Genomic DNA, 16186 nt, shown 5'->3' on the forward strand with positions numbered 1-16186 from the left:
CCTCACTCTCTCTCTCTCCCTCTCCCCCTCTCTCCTGCGCTGTCTGACTTTCTATGATGTTTGCGATCTCATTTTCCAACCCTCGCTGTTCTACTGGGAGCTTCTCCTCATATCTCCCTAAAGCAGCCTCAGTTCCTCAGTGAACACTTTTTGGTGAGGCAGTAGCCTCGCTGTATTGTGGATTCTTAGATCAGGACCATCAAACTCAAAGAGATCTGGAGCTTTGAGTGGCAGAAGTTTTTTATAATCAGTGGAATATGTTTGAGAATGTGTCAGCAGTGAGGTAACCCTCCGTGTTCCGGGATATTGGGGTCACTCTCTTTCCCCCCCCCACCCAGGCTCGATGATCTAACCATTCTCTGTGGCCTGTTTTGTCCTGTTGCTTTTTAAGTGTAACTGACTCCAGGCAGGATCTTTGCTTCCAAGAACAGTTTGTTCTGAGCTGGGCTGCTTTCTGCCAACAGTCAGCTCCAGTTACAAAGGTTTCAGTAAAATGGAATTCATTAAGTGCTGGGTGTTTCAAGGGCAGGGATTGAATTTCTCTCCTTTTGTACCACAGCAACTTTTAGTTTCCGGGAGGACTGCAGTTGGGGAAACTCTGATGCAGTAATGCTAACCCGCACCGTCTCCAATCATCAGACAAACTCTTAAAGATCAAGAGATTTGGTATCAAAAGTCATGAGCTGTTATTTATTTCATTCAGAAACCAATAGAGTTGAATAAAAGCAAAATACTGCGGATGCTGGAAATCTGAAATAAAAACAAGAAATGCTGGAACCACTCAGCAGGTCTGGCAGCATCTGTGGAAAGAGAAGCAGAGTTAACGTTTCGGGTCACTGACCCTTCATCGGAACTGACAAATATTAGAAAAGTCACAGATTATAAGCAAGTGAGGTGGGGGTTGGTCAAGAGATAACAAAGGAGAAGGTGTAGATTGGACCAGGCCACATAGCTGACCAAAAGGTCACGGAGCAAAGGCAAACAATATGTTAATGGTGTGTTGAAAGACAAAGCATTAGTACAGATTAGGTGTAAATACACTGAATATTGAACAGCAGCAAGTGCAAACCTGAAAAAAAAACCCTGAAAAAAACAGTGGGTAAGCAAACTGAACAAACTAAGATGAAATGAAATAAATGCAAAAAAAGAAAGTAAAAAATGTAAAAAAGAATGTTTTTTAAAAAAGGAAAAAAAAATAACTAAAAATGAAAGTAAAATGGGGGGCTGTCATGCTCTGAAATTATTGAACTCAATGTTCAGTCCGGCAGGCTGTAGTGTGCCTAATCGGTAAATGAGATGCTGTTCCTCGAACTTGCGTTGATGTTCACTGGAACACTGCAGCAATCCCAGGACAGAGATGTGAGCATGAGAGCAGGGGGGAGTGTTGAAATGGCAAGCAACCGGAAGCTCAGGGTCCTGCTTGCGGACTGAGCGGAGATGTTCCGCAAAGCGGTCACCCAGTCTGCGCTTGGTCTCCCCAATGTAGAGGAGACCACACTGTGAGCAGCGAATACAGTATACTACATTGAAAGAAGTACAAGTAAATCGCTGCTTCACCTGAAAGGAATGTTTGGGGCCTGGGATAGTGAGGAGAGAGGAGGTAAATGGGCAGGTATTACACCTCCTGCGATTGCAAGGGAAGGTGCCCTGGGACGGGGACGAGGTGGTGGGGGTAATGGAGGAGTGGACCAGGGTGTCGCGGAGGGAACGATCCCTTCGGAATGCTGACGGGGGAAGGGAGGGGAAGATGCGACTGGTAGTGGCATCACGCTGGAGGTGGCGAAAATGGCGGAGGATGATCCTTTGGATATGGAGGCTGGTGGGATGAAAGGTGAGGACAAGGGGAACCCTGTCACGGTTCTGGGAGGGAGGGGAAGGGGTGAGGGTAGAGGTGCGGGGAATGGGTCGGACACGGTTGAGGGCCCTGTCAACCACAGTGGGGGGAAATCCTCGGTTGAGGAAAAAGGAGGTCATATCAGAAGCACCGTCATGGAAGGTAGCATCATCAGAGCAGATGCGTCGGAGATGGAGAAACTGGGAGAATGGAATGGAGTCCTTACAGGAGGTAGGGTGTGAAGAAGTGTAGTCGAGGTAGCTGTGGGAGTCGGTGGGCTTATAAAGGATATTGGTAGACAACCTATCCCCAGAGATGGAGACAGAGAAGTCAGGGAAGGGAAGGGAAGTGTCAGAGATGGACCATGTAAAGGTGAGAGAAGGGTGGAAATTGGAAGCAAAGTTGATAAAGTTTTCTAGTTCGGGGCGGGAGCAGGAAACAGCACCGATACAGTCATCAATGTACCGGAAAAAGAGTTGGGGGAGGGGGCCTGAGTAGGACTGAACAAAGAATGCTCGACATATCCCACAAAAAGACAGGCATAACTAGGACCCATGCGGGTACCCATAGCGACACCTTTTACTTGAAGGAAGTGCGTGGAGTTGAAGGAGAAGTTGTTCAATGTGAGAACAAGTTCAGCCAGGCGGAGGAGAGTGGTGGTGGATGGGGACTGGTTGGGCCTCTGTTCCAGGAAGAAGCGGAGAGCCCTTAAACCGTCCTGGTGGGGGATGGAGGTGTAGAGCGATTGGACGTCCATAGTGAAGAGGCCGCGGTTGGGACCAGGAAACTGGAAATTGTCAAAATGACGTAGGGCGTCAGAAGAGTCACGGATGTAGGTGGGAAGAGACTGGACCAGCGGAGAAAAGATAGAGTCTAGATAGGAAGAAATAAGTTCAGTGGGGCAGGAGCAGGCTGACACAATGGGTCTGCCGGGACAGTCCCGTTTGTGGATTTTGGGAAGGAGGTAGAAGCAGGCTGTCCGGGGTTGTGGGACTATGAGGTTGGAAGCCGTAGAGGGAAGATCTCCAGAGGAGATGAGGTCAGTGACAGTCCTTTGGACGGTGGCTTGATGTTCGGTGGTGGGGTCATGGTCCAGAGGGAGGTAGGAAGAGGTGTCTGTGAGTTGGCGTTGAGCTTCTGCAAGGTAGAGGTCGGTACGCCATACGACAACAGCACCACCCTTGTCTGCAGGTTTGATGACCATGTCGGGGTTAGACCTGAGAGAACGGAGTGCCTCAAGTTCAGAGGGGACAGGTTAGAGTGAGTGAGGGGGGCAGAGAAATTGAGACGACCAATGTCTCGCCGACAGTTTTCAATGAAGAGATCAAGAGCGAGTAAGAGGCCAGGGGGAGGGGTCCAGGTAGAGGGAGAATGCTGGAGGCGGGTGAATGGGTCTGCTGGTCGGGGGGAGGACTCCTGTTCGAAGAAGTGAGCCCGGAGGCGGAGGCGAAGGAAGAAGAGCTCAACGTCATGCCGAGCACGAAATTCATTGAGGTGGGGGCGTAAGGGGATAAAACTGAGACCTTTGCTGAGTACAGAACGCTCAGCATCAGAGAGGGGGAGGTCAGAGGGTATAGTGAATACACGGCAAGGGGTCAGATCAGAAGGGGTGGGGTCAGAGGAAAGTGAAGCGGAAGGAGGATCTGGAGGGGCATTAGTCCCCATCAGCTGCTGGAGCTTGCGTTCCTTAACACCTGAAAGGAAGAAAAAAAGTTTTTTGTTAATGCGTCGGATGAGACGTAAGATGAGATGAAACTGCGGAGTAGAACAGCTTTGAGATAAGGTGAGACGGTGTTGCTGGAGAGAGAGGTCCAGTGTGTGCATATGGCGGCGCATAGCACTGAGCGTGGATCTCACGATGCAGCGAGAGTAGCAGTCCGAGGAATGTTGTATTTCTCGGAGATACCTGTGATCCTGGGTGGTTTCAAAGCATGATGGGTGAAACTGCAGTTGGAATCCACGTGGAATCAGTCGGAGCCGGAGACAGTCACTGAGGAAGGAGATGTGGCTGTGAAAACGAGTTTTGGTAGATACCTTATCAAACACCAGGAGGGAAATTGAAAGCAATGAAGGTGAACAAGGTAAAAGGGGCAAACGAAAATCCCGTCGGAGAGAAGAACAGAACTTCTTCAAGGTAGGCATTCCTGGAAGAGAAGTGGCAGTGAATTAAACACTAAAATAAAAGCAAAATACTGCGGATGCTGGAAATCTGAAACAAAAACAAGAAATGCTGGATTCACTCAGCAGGTCTGGCAGCATCTGTGGAAAGAGAAGCAGAGTTAACGTTTCGGGTCAGTGACCCATCTTCGGAACTGACATATTAGAAAAGTCACAGATTATCACAGAGTTGAATATTTGGTTTATGAAACCTCATTGTGGTTTTATTTAACCTTTAACAAGGCTGAGCTCCTTATCAAAACTATATTATTGCATCTGAAAATGCTTTCCAAAGAACTTATTAAAAAAATCCTACCTGTTACCTGAGCACATACTAAAGAAGGATCTGTCCTTTGAGCAGTCTGAGACAGGCTAAAGGAGGCCATTTGGCCCATCGTGCCTGTGTCAGCTCTTTGAAAGAGATATCCAATTAGTCTCACAGCCCCCTGCTCTTTCTCTATCTCCCTGCAAATATTTTCAATTCCCTTTCTCCTGCCCTCCCTCCAATCTTGGCAGCGCCTCTTCCTGGAGTAACAACTTATCTGGTATCTCATCCAAGTCGCCCTCAATTCAGCTGTTGAACCATGAAGGGTTTTAGGGATCGGAACAAGCTCGTTTTTACCCACATGTATCCGTGTGCTGTCACAAACCCAAACCTGTTTGTGTTTCGAGTAGAGATCACAACAGAAACTCTGACCAATCCTCTCACTGAGCAGAGAAGCCAATTGGGGTCCCGTCTACTTCCCAGCTAGCTGCACGTATAGAGAGATAGTATCCAGGGTTATACTGGCTCAGTGCACTTACAAACGAGCATTGCAGAAATACCAATCAGAGCTCTCTGATTGTGACCAAAGACGTCAGGGCAAGTCAGACACCAGCCTGTGGCGCCCCCCCCCCCCCCCCCCCCCGCCCAAAAGTGGAAGGAGCCTTCAGCACCACCCCCCCCCCCCCCCCCCCCCTCCCTTGAGTGGAAGGAGCCTGTGGCCCCCCCCCCCCCCCCCACCGACTGGAAGGAGCCTGCGCTCTCCCCCCCCCCCCCCCCCCCCCTTGACTGGAAGGAGCCTGCGCTCTCCCCCCCCCCCCCCCCCCCCTTGACTGGAAGGAGCCTGCGCTCCCCCCCCCCCCCCCCCGACTGGAAGGAGCCTGTGGCCCCCATGCTCTCCCCTCCTTCCCTGGGCCTCCATTTAATGTTTCAGGCTCCCGAATGTGAACATCTGACCTTTCAGAAACGATGCAGCAAATGACAAAAGCAGCACATTCCCTTCCTACTCCACATTTATAAATATTTGAGATTTCAGAACCCTCTTGCAAGATCACAAGAGGCAGAATTTTACCAAGAAACCGTCTCTCTCTCTCTGGCAGTTCACAAGAGTTGATATGTCTGCTGATGCTCACTGGTACCTGAGTGAATGTGTGAAGTGCCTGCTGTGGTACTGAGGCCAAGCAGGAAGGCCCAGATGTGATTCCCTGGCCTGTCTTGAGTGTGTTTGTTGCAGCTGGAGTTTTTTAGGTGGGTATTGGGTTCAGTGTAAAGTGTCGGGTCTCTGCTGTTCTCTGCCCAGTGACTGCTGCTGGAGTTGATGTGGAAGCTGCAGGCTGATCGACCATGATGTGAAGTATCAGATTCTGCTCACAGCCACTGAAACAATGTTCACCTGCTGGGGAAAAACTGAGGGAAGGAGGAGCAGATTCTGACTTTTATCACATTCCCGGCAACCAGAACATCCCCTGAACCTGAAAGAGAGACTTGCATTTCTATAGCACCTTTCATTACCTCAGAATATCCCAAAGTGCTTTACAGTCAATGAAGTACTTTTGAAATGTTGTATGAAATGTGCCAACCGATGTGTGCATAGCAAGATCCCACGAACAGCAATGTGATAATGACCAGATAATCTTTTTTTAATGCTGTTGATTGAGGGATAAATATTGGCCAGAACATCATGGAGATCTTTTTTTTATCCACCTGAGTGAGTCGGTTTAATGTCTTGTCTCATCCAAAAGACAGCACCTCTGGCATTTTAGCACTCCTTCCGTGCTGCCACTCCGACAGAGGCGGTGCTCCCTCCGTGCCACCTCTCTGGCAGTGCAGCACTCCCTCAGTACTGCACTGGAATGTCTTTCAATTTTTAAGCTCAAATCTCTGCAGTGTCACTTTTTTTCCCAAAAATACACTTTATTCAGAACATTTTTAACATTACATAATTTAAATTGGACATTTTATAAAGTGCCATACAGATCAGTTTCTTTTAGTACAGCCTCACTGCACTTGCCAATTCAGGTTATATTTACAATATACATTTACATTACACATCAAACATTCTCTGCTGCATTCAGCCCGAGGGATTTTACACAGGTTCCAGCCCCTCAGTTCACTATGGTAGGAGGACCTTACACACTGCTCTTTCCCCATTGAGCCTTTGCAGCGGCTGTCCCAAGCTTTAGTGTGTCCCTCAGCACATAGTACTGGACCTTGGAATGTCCAGTTCACTGTGGAGTGGAACATGAGCTGTGTCCATCTGACCCAGAGGCGTTGCAGCTATACGGTCCACCTGAATGGTCAGGCTGTGTGTGATAGAGATAACAGTGTTTACAGTGAGTGACCTTGATACTGTAACTGCTCCAATCAGCTTCAATTCCCAACGCAGCCCCTAAAATACAAATATTCAAGGTTATAAATGTAAAATAAATTGTATTTGTTAACCAAGTTCATTTCCTAAGACCCCTCCCATTTTGTGCCTTCTCTTCCCACCCTATCCCGGAGTGTGATTGTGTTCCAGGTTCTGACATTTTTAGAATTAGTTCAACCTGCTCCCTCTCAGTGGCTGAGTCCCATTTGTTGGGATCTGTCTCCTCTCCACACCACCCCATCACTTGCTGTATGTTACTAACACTCTGAAATTTTTTTGTTTTGTAGGTGACAGCACCAAGGATGGCGACAAAGGGCTGTATCATTGTCACAAAATACTTCCTCTTTGTTTTCAACCTGGTTTTCTTTGTAAGTAGAATTCTGTACCTGCCCTGGGAGTGTTTGATGGGGACAGTGTAGAGGGAGATTTACTCTGTATCTAACCCCCGTGCTGTACCTGTCCTGGGAGTGTTTGATGGGGACAGTGTAGAGGGAGCTTTACTCTGTATCTAACCCCCGTTTTTTTTTTTCTTTTTTTGATGGGGTCAGTGTAGAGGGTCTGACTCTGGGCCTACAGTTCCATGGTCATTCATTAGAGTCTGTCACTCTAGAATGGGCCTTTACAGCCACTCCAGGCGCTGCTTCACAATCCACTGACCACCTCCAGGCGCTCACCCATTGTCTCTCGAGACAAGGAGGCCAAAGAAGAAAAAGATGATTTGTTCAGGAGGCATCAGAGACTTGGCCAATCCTGCCTCTAATCGATGGACTCTGCTGAGATTATTAACAAAAGCCATGAGCATGCTGTAGCTCAGGTTTCTGAGTCTGAACTTCAATCTGTGGTGAAAGCAGTAAAAACATTGTTAAATGTTGCTCTATTCTGTAAATTGCTCTGACTGGCAGTAATTTGAGATGTTGCTGAGCTTTGTTTCTGTCCTGTTGCAGTTTCTGGGCGGAGTGATGTTGGGATTTGGCCTCTGGATTCTGTTTGATAAAAGCAGCTTCATATCAGTTCTGGGTAAGTCTCTTCCCCCCCACCCCACCGCCACTGCCCCTCCCACCATTCCCCCCCCACCCCACTGCCCCTCCCCCCATTCCCACTCAGTCACTGCCCCCCGCCCCCACTCAGTCGCTGCCGCCCCCCCTCCCCCACTCAGTCGCTGCCTCCCCCTGGCCTCTGCACCATCCCCTGGCATTGAGACTCACTTTACATTTTTTGCATTTTTTAATACTCTGTAAAAATTCATTTGAAAGTTATTGGGAGAGAGCCTCCGATTCTGACTCCACATTCAGTCCCGTGTCCATTCTGGAACAAAAGATTTCCATGTATAAGGGTGAGAGTGTTGGCTGAGGGGTGATGACGAAAGGTAATCCCTTAGCAAAACCTCCCAGCCTGGCTACATCTTCAACACTTGCCCCACCAGGACCGTCATGGTGACCGTGTGCCACTTATCACCGGATCACACCTTGGCTTAACCCCCCTACTCCTCTAGAACTTTCTCCTCCTTGGAGCTTCTCACCTTGATACACCCATCTGACCTCTATTTCAGAATCAGAGTTCTCTACCACCCTTCCAGGTCTGATCATCATCGCCCCAGGATATCTCCTCCCTCAGCTTCTGCACTCAATAGCACGCATTCTCGGTGATTTCAACCTCCATCTCAACTCATCATTCTCTCTCTCGCTTTCTCTCCTGAGTTCACTGCCCTCTTATCCTCCCTAAATCTCTCCCTCCATGTAAACTCCCCAATCCATATTCACGGCCATCCCGTTGACTTTGCCATCTCACGTGGTCTTGCTCGTCCCATCGTATCAATTACAGGTAAGGCCATCTCTGATAACTTCCTTGTATCATTTATTACCCACATTCCCCTTCCACTCCCCAACCCTACCTCCTTCTGTATCTGTCCCTGGGGAAAAAAAATTTAGCCCTCAATTCACTTCCAACTGCACTTTCAAAATTCCAACTGTCTAGCATCTGGCCCTCCGTTTGCCTAAGCATTTCTGCAGATACTGATTTGCTCAACCACACCCTCCCTTCCACCTTTGATGCCCCAGTCCCCAATAAAACCCTGGCTGTTCCCTTGGTACAGCCCTCGTCTCTGCTCCCTTAATTGCATGGGACACAGACTGGAGAGGATATGGCGGACAACTGGTTTAACTAGTAGTGTACCATCTACAAGATGCACTGCAGCAACGCACCAAGGCTCCTTAGACAGCACCTTCCAAACCCGCGACCTCTACCAACTAGAAGGACAAGGGCGGCAAATACATGGGAACACCACCACCTGCAGGTTCCCCTCCAAGTCAAACACCATCCTGACTTGGAACTATATCGCCGTTCCTTCACTGTCACTGGGTCAAAATCCTGGAACTCCCTTCCTATCAGCACTGTGGATGTACCTACCCCAAATGGACTGCAGCGGTTCAAGAAGGCAGCTCACCACCACCTTCTCTAGGGTAATTATGGATGGGCAATAAATGCTGGCCTGGCCAGTGACGCCCACATCCCATGAATGAATAAAAAAAAAACTATCCACTGCTAGATCTGGCTGGACCACTTAAAACACTCTTGGGTCCTGCTCTCATCTGTTAAAACTGTTCACTTTTCCAGAATCATCCTGGAATGCAAAGATAACCCTCGGCTTCTTTGCTCTGCTGCAAACTGTCATCGTCTTAAAACCCTCTCCCCTGTTTCCTCCACCCTCACCTCCAACAATAAGTGCAAAGTGCTCATTGACTTCTTTGAATGGTCTCCACCTTAGTTACAATCAGCTGCTTCTGCCACATCACTCCCTTCCACTAGCCCACCTGGCCAAACCTCCTGTAATGTTCTCCCCTGCCCTAGCCCTGAACTCACATCTTCAGTTCCTCTCCTATCTCCCTTTGTACTCTGAAACAAAAACAAGAAATGCTGGAATCACTCAGCAGGTCTGGCAGCATCTGTGGAAAGAGAAGCAGAGTTAACGTTTCGGGTCAGTGACCCTTCTTCGGAACTCCAAAGAAGGGTCACTGACCCGAAACGTTAACTCTGCTTCTCTTTCCACAGATGCTGCCAGACCTGCTGAGTGATTCCAGCATTTCTTGTTTTTGTTTCAGATTTCCAGCATCCGCAGTATTTTGCTTTTATCCCTTTGTACTCTGTCTGGGCTCATCTTGTCCATGAGATCCACCTCCTGCTCCTTCAATATTATTCCCACTAAACTGCTGACCACACGACTTCCCCTCCTGGTCCCAATCTTAGTCGATATTATTAACGGTTCTCTCTCTCAAGGTGTTGTCCCTCTCCCCTTTAAATCTGCTGTCATCCCTCCTCTTAAAAAAAAAAAACAACCCTTGACCCCACCGTCCTTGCATACTACCGTCCTATCTCCAACCTCCCTTTCCTCTCCAAAGTCCTTGAACGTATTGGCGCCTCCCAAATCCATTGCCCTCTTTCCTGGAACGCAGTATGCAGTACTGAGGGAGTGCTGCACTGTCAGAGGTGCCATCTTTTGGATGAGACGTTAAACTGAGGCCCTGTCTGCTTGCTTGATGGATGTAAAAGATCCATGGCATTAATTGGAAGAAGAGCAGAGGAATTCTCCCTGGTGTCTAAGCCAATGTTTTATCCCTCAATCAACATCACAAAAACAGATGATCCAGTCATTATCACATTGCTGTTTGTGGGAGCTTGCTGTGCACAAATTGGCTGCTACATTTCTCATAAGAGTGACAACACTTCAACATGCATTTCATTGGCTGTAAAGCACTTTGAGATGTCTAGTGGTCATGCAAGGTGCTATATAAATGCTAGTCTTTCTAATCTTCAACGATATCTGCACGCCTCTACTTTTGGCCTCTTGTGCATCCCTGGTTTAATCGCTCCACTACTGGTGGCTGCACCTTCAGTTGCCTCAGCCCCAAGCTCTGGAATATCCTCCCTACACCTCTCCACCTCGCTTTCCTCCTTGAAGACACTCCCTAAAATCTACAACTTTGGTCATCTGACCTAATATCTCCTTTTGTCGCTTGTCACATTTTGTTTTATAATTTTAAAAATATTCTCCTGTGAAGCACCCTGGGATGTTTTATTCTGTTAAAAGTGCTACATAGAGTTATTGAGTTATACAGCACAGAAACAAGCTCTTCAACCCATACATAAATATACATTGCTGAGAATGAGAATTGCACTGTGACTGTGACGTGGAGTGTGGGAGAAGTGGTATTGGAGAGAAAGGAGGATATGAGAGGAGGAGGAGGGTTGGGGTAGAGCGAGAGTACGTTAACGGGGGTAGGGAGTAAGTTAGTGACTGAGGAGAATCGGTGAGATTGAGACAGGCAGGGAGTGATGTGTCTACATGAGGGAGAGAGGGGAAACTCACCTTTCATAATCTCGGGGTGTCCTAAAGCACTGACAGTTATTACAGGACAATAGTGAAGGAGGGAGGGATGGGGAGACAGAGACAGAGATGGGGATGGAGGGAGAGGGACAGGGAGAGACATGGGGACAGTGAGTAAGTGAGTGATGAAGGGAGGGAGTGTGATGTGGAGCATTTTGTGGGAAAGCTGTGATGAATGACAGATTCTGGAAAGTGAAGGTTGGATTTCTGAAATAAGGTCAGGTTTGTCTGCACTGTGAAAACAAGTAGACTGGGATCGAACTCTGTCACAGGCTGACCCACCCACCTGCCTGTTTCCAGTATTTTCTGTTTTGGGAGTGAATTCACATTTAAAGTTTGGCTCAAATTGTGGGACGAATTGAGATAAACAATGAGCAGGAAATAGAAAGGGTTTGTTCAGCGGAATCATTGTCCCTTATCAGTGTCTTGCAAAAGGGGTTAAACCCAACAGCCTTCGTGTCAGTAGATTGACAGCTCAGGTTCTGCACCATTTAAAGTTAATTTTAACTTTGCAGCTTCTTTGGGGAGTTGAATACAGAAAGGGAGGAAATCTTATGATATTGGAGGAGGTCAGAAACTGACTTGATGGTGGAGGTAACAGAGAACTGCCCTGTCTCTCCCCTCTTCTCAATGCCCTGAAGGCCTGGGGTTCAGCTCCACAACTGATGGGCACTGCCCAGGGGCCCAGTCTTTATGTGTGAGTTACAGACAGACTGTTAATTACTGGACTGTGTGAAGCCACTGAGCCAAAGCCTAAACCCAAACTGGGCAGTACTGGCCTGTTGGTGTGGCTCCTTCACACACTGGGAACTCTTCCCCCTCCCAGAGTCATAGTTATCCAGCACAGAAACAGGCCCTTCGGCCCATCGTGTCTGTGCCGGCCATCAATCACCTATCTATTCTAATCCCATTTTCCAGCACTTGGCCTGTAGCCTTGTATGCTATGGCATTTCAAGTGCTCATCTAAATATTTCTTAAATGTTGTGAGGGTTCCTGCCTCTACCACCTCTTCAGGCAGTGTGTTCCAGATTCCAACCACCCTCTGGGTGCAAACATTTTTCCGCAAATCCCCTCTAAACCTCCTGCCCTTTACCTTAAATCTATGTCCCCTAGTTATTGACCCCTCCGCTAAGGGAAAAAGTTTCTTCCTATCTAACCTATCAATGCTCATAATTTTGTATACCTCAGTCATGTCCCCCTCAGCCTTCTCTGCTCTAAGGAAAACAACCCTTGCCTTTTCACTCTCTTTATAGTTCCTCTTCTTCTGCTGCCTCCCCCTCTGCCTTCCCCTCCCACCCTCTCCTCCCCCTCCTGGGTGGTTTCAGTCCCCACATTTGACATTGTTCTCCTGTTCCCCAGTGCTCTGTAAATCATGTAATGGTCACTTGGGTGGTTCTGGATCGGATATTTGAGTAGATTTGTGTTGCCATGCTAAATATTTTAACTGTTCTATTTCATAAATCCTCGTAATAATGCATGCACCTGGATATAAACATTATAGATGTGAATCTCTGTACATGTGTGTTTGGGTCTGTGTTTTTACTGGGATTGTTTTACCTAGAGACGGCCTCGATCCCACTGAACCTCTGGTCCTACCTGCTGTCCAGCCTTGGCACCTTCACCATGATGATGGGATTTCTTGGCTGCATCGGAGCGCTGAAGGAGGTGAAATGCATGTTGGGAATTGTGAGTATCAGTTCTGACTATGAGATTAGCGGGAAACGGTCACCATGGGAACCGTGCACCTCTCAATCCACACTCAAACCCGAGCGCTGACTGTGACACTCGGGCTGGATGTGCACTCCAACTCAACCTCTCTGCCAAACAGAGCGAGGGATGTTGTAGTAGCGACGTGTGAATTTAATATACTGTAAATAATTCCCCCGCTGGTGAAGCTGTCAATTCAGTTCAAGTACAATCTATTAAGAGAAGAAACTCGGGGATAAAGGACATATTAAAACTAAAGAACTCTTATCAGGATAAAAGATTGTTTTAAACAGAAAGCAGATTTAAGTGTTAAAATATTGCTTTCAATCTGCATACTGAGAATTACACAGTGCAGCAAGTTTAAACTGTAATAACTTGGTGACATTCTGGCTGTGTGTGCAGAGCAGAACTGAACACTCACTTTTCTCAGATGGAAAAGATCCTATAGCACTTGGAAGTGTGTAAGTTCTCCCAATGTCCTGGTCAAATTTTATACTTCAACCAACGTCACAAACAGATGATCCACTCACTAACTGTGGAATATGCAATGAATGTGAATTGCCTGCTGCATTTCATTTATTACAAAACTGTCAACATTTTAATAACTTTCAATTGATTGTAAAGCGCTTTGGGATATCCTGGGTTTGGGAAGGTGCTATAAAAATGCAAGTCAGTCTTTCCTTTTCACTGACCCTGTCCTGCTGCACCTGGGTTAGATTATCAATGAGGGGCTGAAACCCCTTTCCCACAGCCTGGACACTTAGGTGGTTTGGGGATTGGAGAGGGCTGACAGAGGAGGAAGTTGCGAGATCCTCTTGCAGGGAAAGGGGGGTTGGAAGCTGTCGAGGAGAAGCTTTTAGCTTGAAAGGTGAATCTGAGTCCTCTCCGTGCAGGAATTTTCAGACTGATAGCCATGATTTAGGGCAAAAGCCTTGAGTTGGCTTTAGGGAGGTCAGTAATGAGGAGAGGTGATCTGGGAGGATGGGTGAAGAGGTGGGTTTGGATTCGAAATATGAGCTGTGATTGGCTGAAAGGAATATGATCAGGAGATAGAGCCTGAAGCAGTTCAGAGAAACAAAGACTGACTTGCATTTATAAAGCACCTTTCATGACCACTGGACATCTATCTCAAAGTGCTTTGCAGCCAATGAAGTACACTGTTGATATGTTGGAAATGCTGCAGCCCATTTGCACACAGCAAGATCCCACAAACAGCTTTGTGAAAATGACCAGATCATCTGTTTTGTGACGTTGATTGAGGCATTGGGCAGGACACCGTGGCGAACTCCCCTGCTCGTCTTCGAAATAGTGCCATGGGATCTTTTATATCCACCAGAGCAGGCTGATGGGGCCTGAAAGACGGCACCTTCAACAGTGCAGCACTCCCTCAGTACTGCCTTGAATTTTATTCTCAAGTCCTGGAGTGGGATTTGAACCCAGAACCGTGTGACTCTCAGAGATGAGAGTTGCTACCAACTGAGTCACTGCTGACACTGTAAACAGATTTAAAAAATCTGGGAGAGAGAAATTTAACAATGGAGATGAACATTGAATTGAATGGAGAAAAGGAGGGAGGATTATTGAAAGCTTTAAGTTACATTCGGTATTGCTGAGAGAATTTCCCAGCAATGGGTTGGTGATTCTCACCAGTTCAGTGTGTAGTAAACACTCAGGGAGTGCCCCTTCAGGGCTAAATAGAGGAGCAAAGACTCTGCTCCTCTTTAAGAGAAGAAACAGTTCCCCAAATGTGACAACCATCTCTGAATCAAATGCCAGCTTTCTTTTCTAGAAAAAAATAAATTTTTCATAAATCAAATGGCAGTTTTGAGAAGACAATATCGGCCCTGAGAGAGAGAGCTGGCTTGCCTCTGTTTTCCAGCTCCACCCAATTTCAGCTCAACAGTAAGTCTCGACTCTGTTTCCTGCAGGAGTTTGAATGAGACGACAAGTTTGACTCAGTTTCTACTGAATGTGAGACACAAAACACAAAAGTGGCAATTCACCAGAGTCCAAATGTGGGAGGGACATACTTCACTGAAACTGCCACTGCAGAAAGGTTTTGGGATATATTTCAGGGACAGTGTAGAGGGAGCTTTACTCTGTATCTAACCCCGTGCTGTACCTGTCCTGGGAGTGTTTGATGGGGACAGTGTAGAGGGAGCTTTACTCTGTATCTAACCCTGTACTGTACCTGTCCTGGGGAGTGTTTGATGGGGACAGTGTAGAGGGAGCTTTACTCTGTATCTAACCCCCGTACTGTACCTGTCCTGGGAGTGTTTGATGGGGACAGTGTAGAGGGAGCTTTACTCTGTATCTGACCCCTGTGCTGTACCTGTCCTGGAAGTGTTTGATGGGGACAGTGTAGAAGGAGCTTTACTCTGTATCTAAACACCGTACTGTACCTGTCCTGGGAGTGTTTGATGGGGACAGTGTAGAGGGAGCTTTACTCTGTATCTAACCCCGTTTTTTTTTTGTAGAGGGAGCTTTTACTCTGTATCTAACCCTGTGCTGTACCTGTCCAGGGAGTTTTTTTTTTAAGAGGCTGAATTTTAATCGAGGAGGGTTTTGGTGATTTGAATGCAGACCAAAATGGTGCTGGTGTGTATGTGGGGTGTGAGATCTGGTGCCAGTGGCTGGTTGTTTACTCAGCTGTACTGTTTTATTCTGTGTGTGAGGGAAGTGAAGAGTTGGGCTCACAAATCGAAAAAGGCAAATTATCCATTTCCCTTTTTTAAAAATTGCTCGTTTTTTTTTGACAGTCATGATTTCTATTTTAATCTCTTTTATGTTGGTTACTCTCTCCTCGTCTCCTCTTTATATTGAGAGTGAGCCCAGTAAATAGAATTTTCCTCAAATACTTATCCTGGGTTCCGGCCTGTGTGGCCGGAGGTGGGGGTTGAGGTTCGGCCTGTGTGACTGGGTTTTTTTGGGGTGTACCTACACCACGTGGACTGCAGCGGTTCAAGAAGGCAGCTCATCACCACCTTCTCAAGGGCAATTAAATGTGGCCTATAAATGCTGGCCTAGATAGAGATGCCCACATCCCAAGGAACGGCGATATAGTTCCAAGTCAGGATGGTGTGTGGCTTGGAGGGGAACTTGCAGGTGATGGTGTTCCCATGCATCTGCTGCTCTTGTCCTTCTAGGTGGTGGAGGTCACGGGTTTGGAAGGTGCTGTCTAAGGAGCCTTGGTGCGTGGCTGCAGTGCATCTTGTAGATGGTACACACTGCTGCCACTGTATGTTGGTGGTGGAGGGAGTGAATGTTTGTGGATGGGGTGCCAATCAAGTGGGCTGCTTTGTCCTGCATGGTGTCGAGCTTCTTGAGTGTTGTTGGAGCTGCACCCATCCAGGCAAGTGGAGAGTATTCCATCACACTCCTGACTTGTGCCTTGTAGATGGTGGACAGGCTTTGGGTAGTCAGGAGGTGAGTTACTCACCGCAGAATTCCTAGCCTCTGTCCTGCTCTTGTAGCCGC

At 47.5% G+C, this 16186-nt stretch overlaps 1 protein-coding gene across 3 annotated transcripts in view; it reads left to right on the forward strand.

The window, feature by feature from the left end:
* Positions 1-16186, forward strand: part of LOC137353508 (CD82 antigen-like) — a 39858-nt gene that overhangs the window by 8085 nt on the left and 15587 nt on the right. For 2 of the 3 annotated variants that reach the window (XM_068019891.1, XM_068019893.1), the window contains exons 2-4: positions 6909-6989; positions 7566-7638; positions 12564-12688. In XM_068019891.1, the coding sequence (XP_067875992.1) occupies positions 6924-6989; positions 7566-7638; positions 12564-12688 (264 nt within the window). In that variant the 5' untranslated portion in view covers positions 6909-6923. Of the gene's footprint in view, positions 1-6703; positions 6772-6908; positions 6990-7565; positions 7639-12563; positions 12689-16186 lie in introns of those variants that run through there. The other variant, XM_068019892.1, reaches the window with a different exon arrangement.

This window comes from Heterodontus francisci, chromosome 41 (genome assembly GCF_036365525.1).
Source record: "Heterodontus francisci isolate sHetFra1 chromosome 41, sHetFra1.hap1, whole genome shotgun sequence".
NCBI classification, from domain to species: Eukaryota; Metazoa; Chordata; class Chondrichthyes; order Heterodontiformes; family Heterodontidae; genus Heterodontus; species Heterodontus francisci.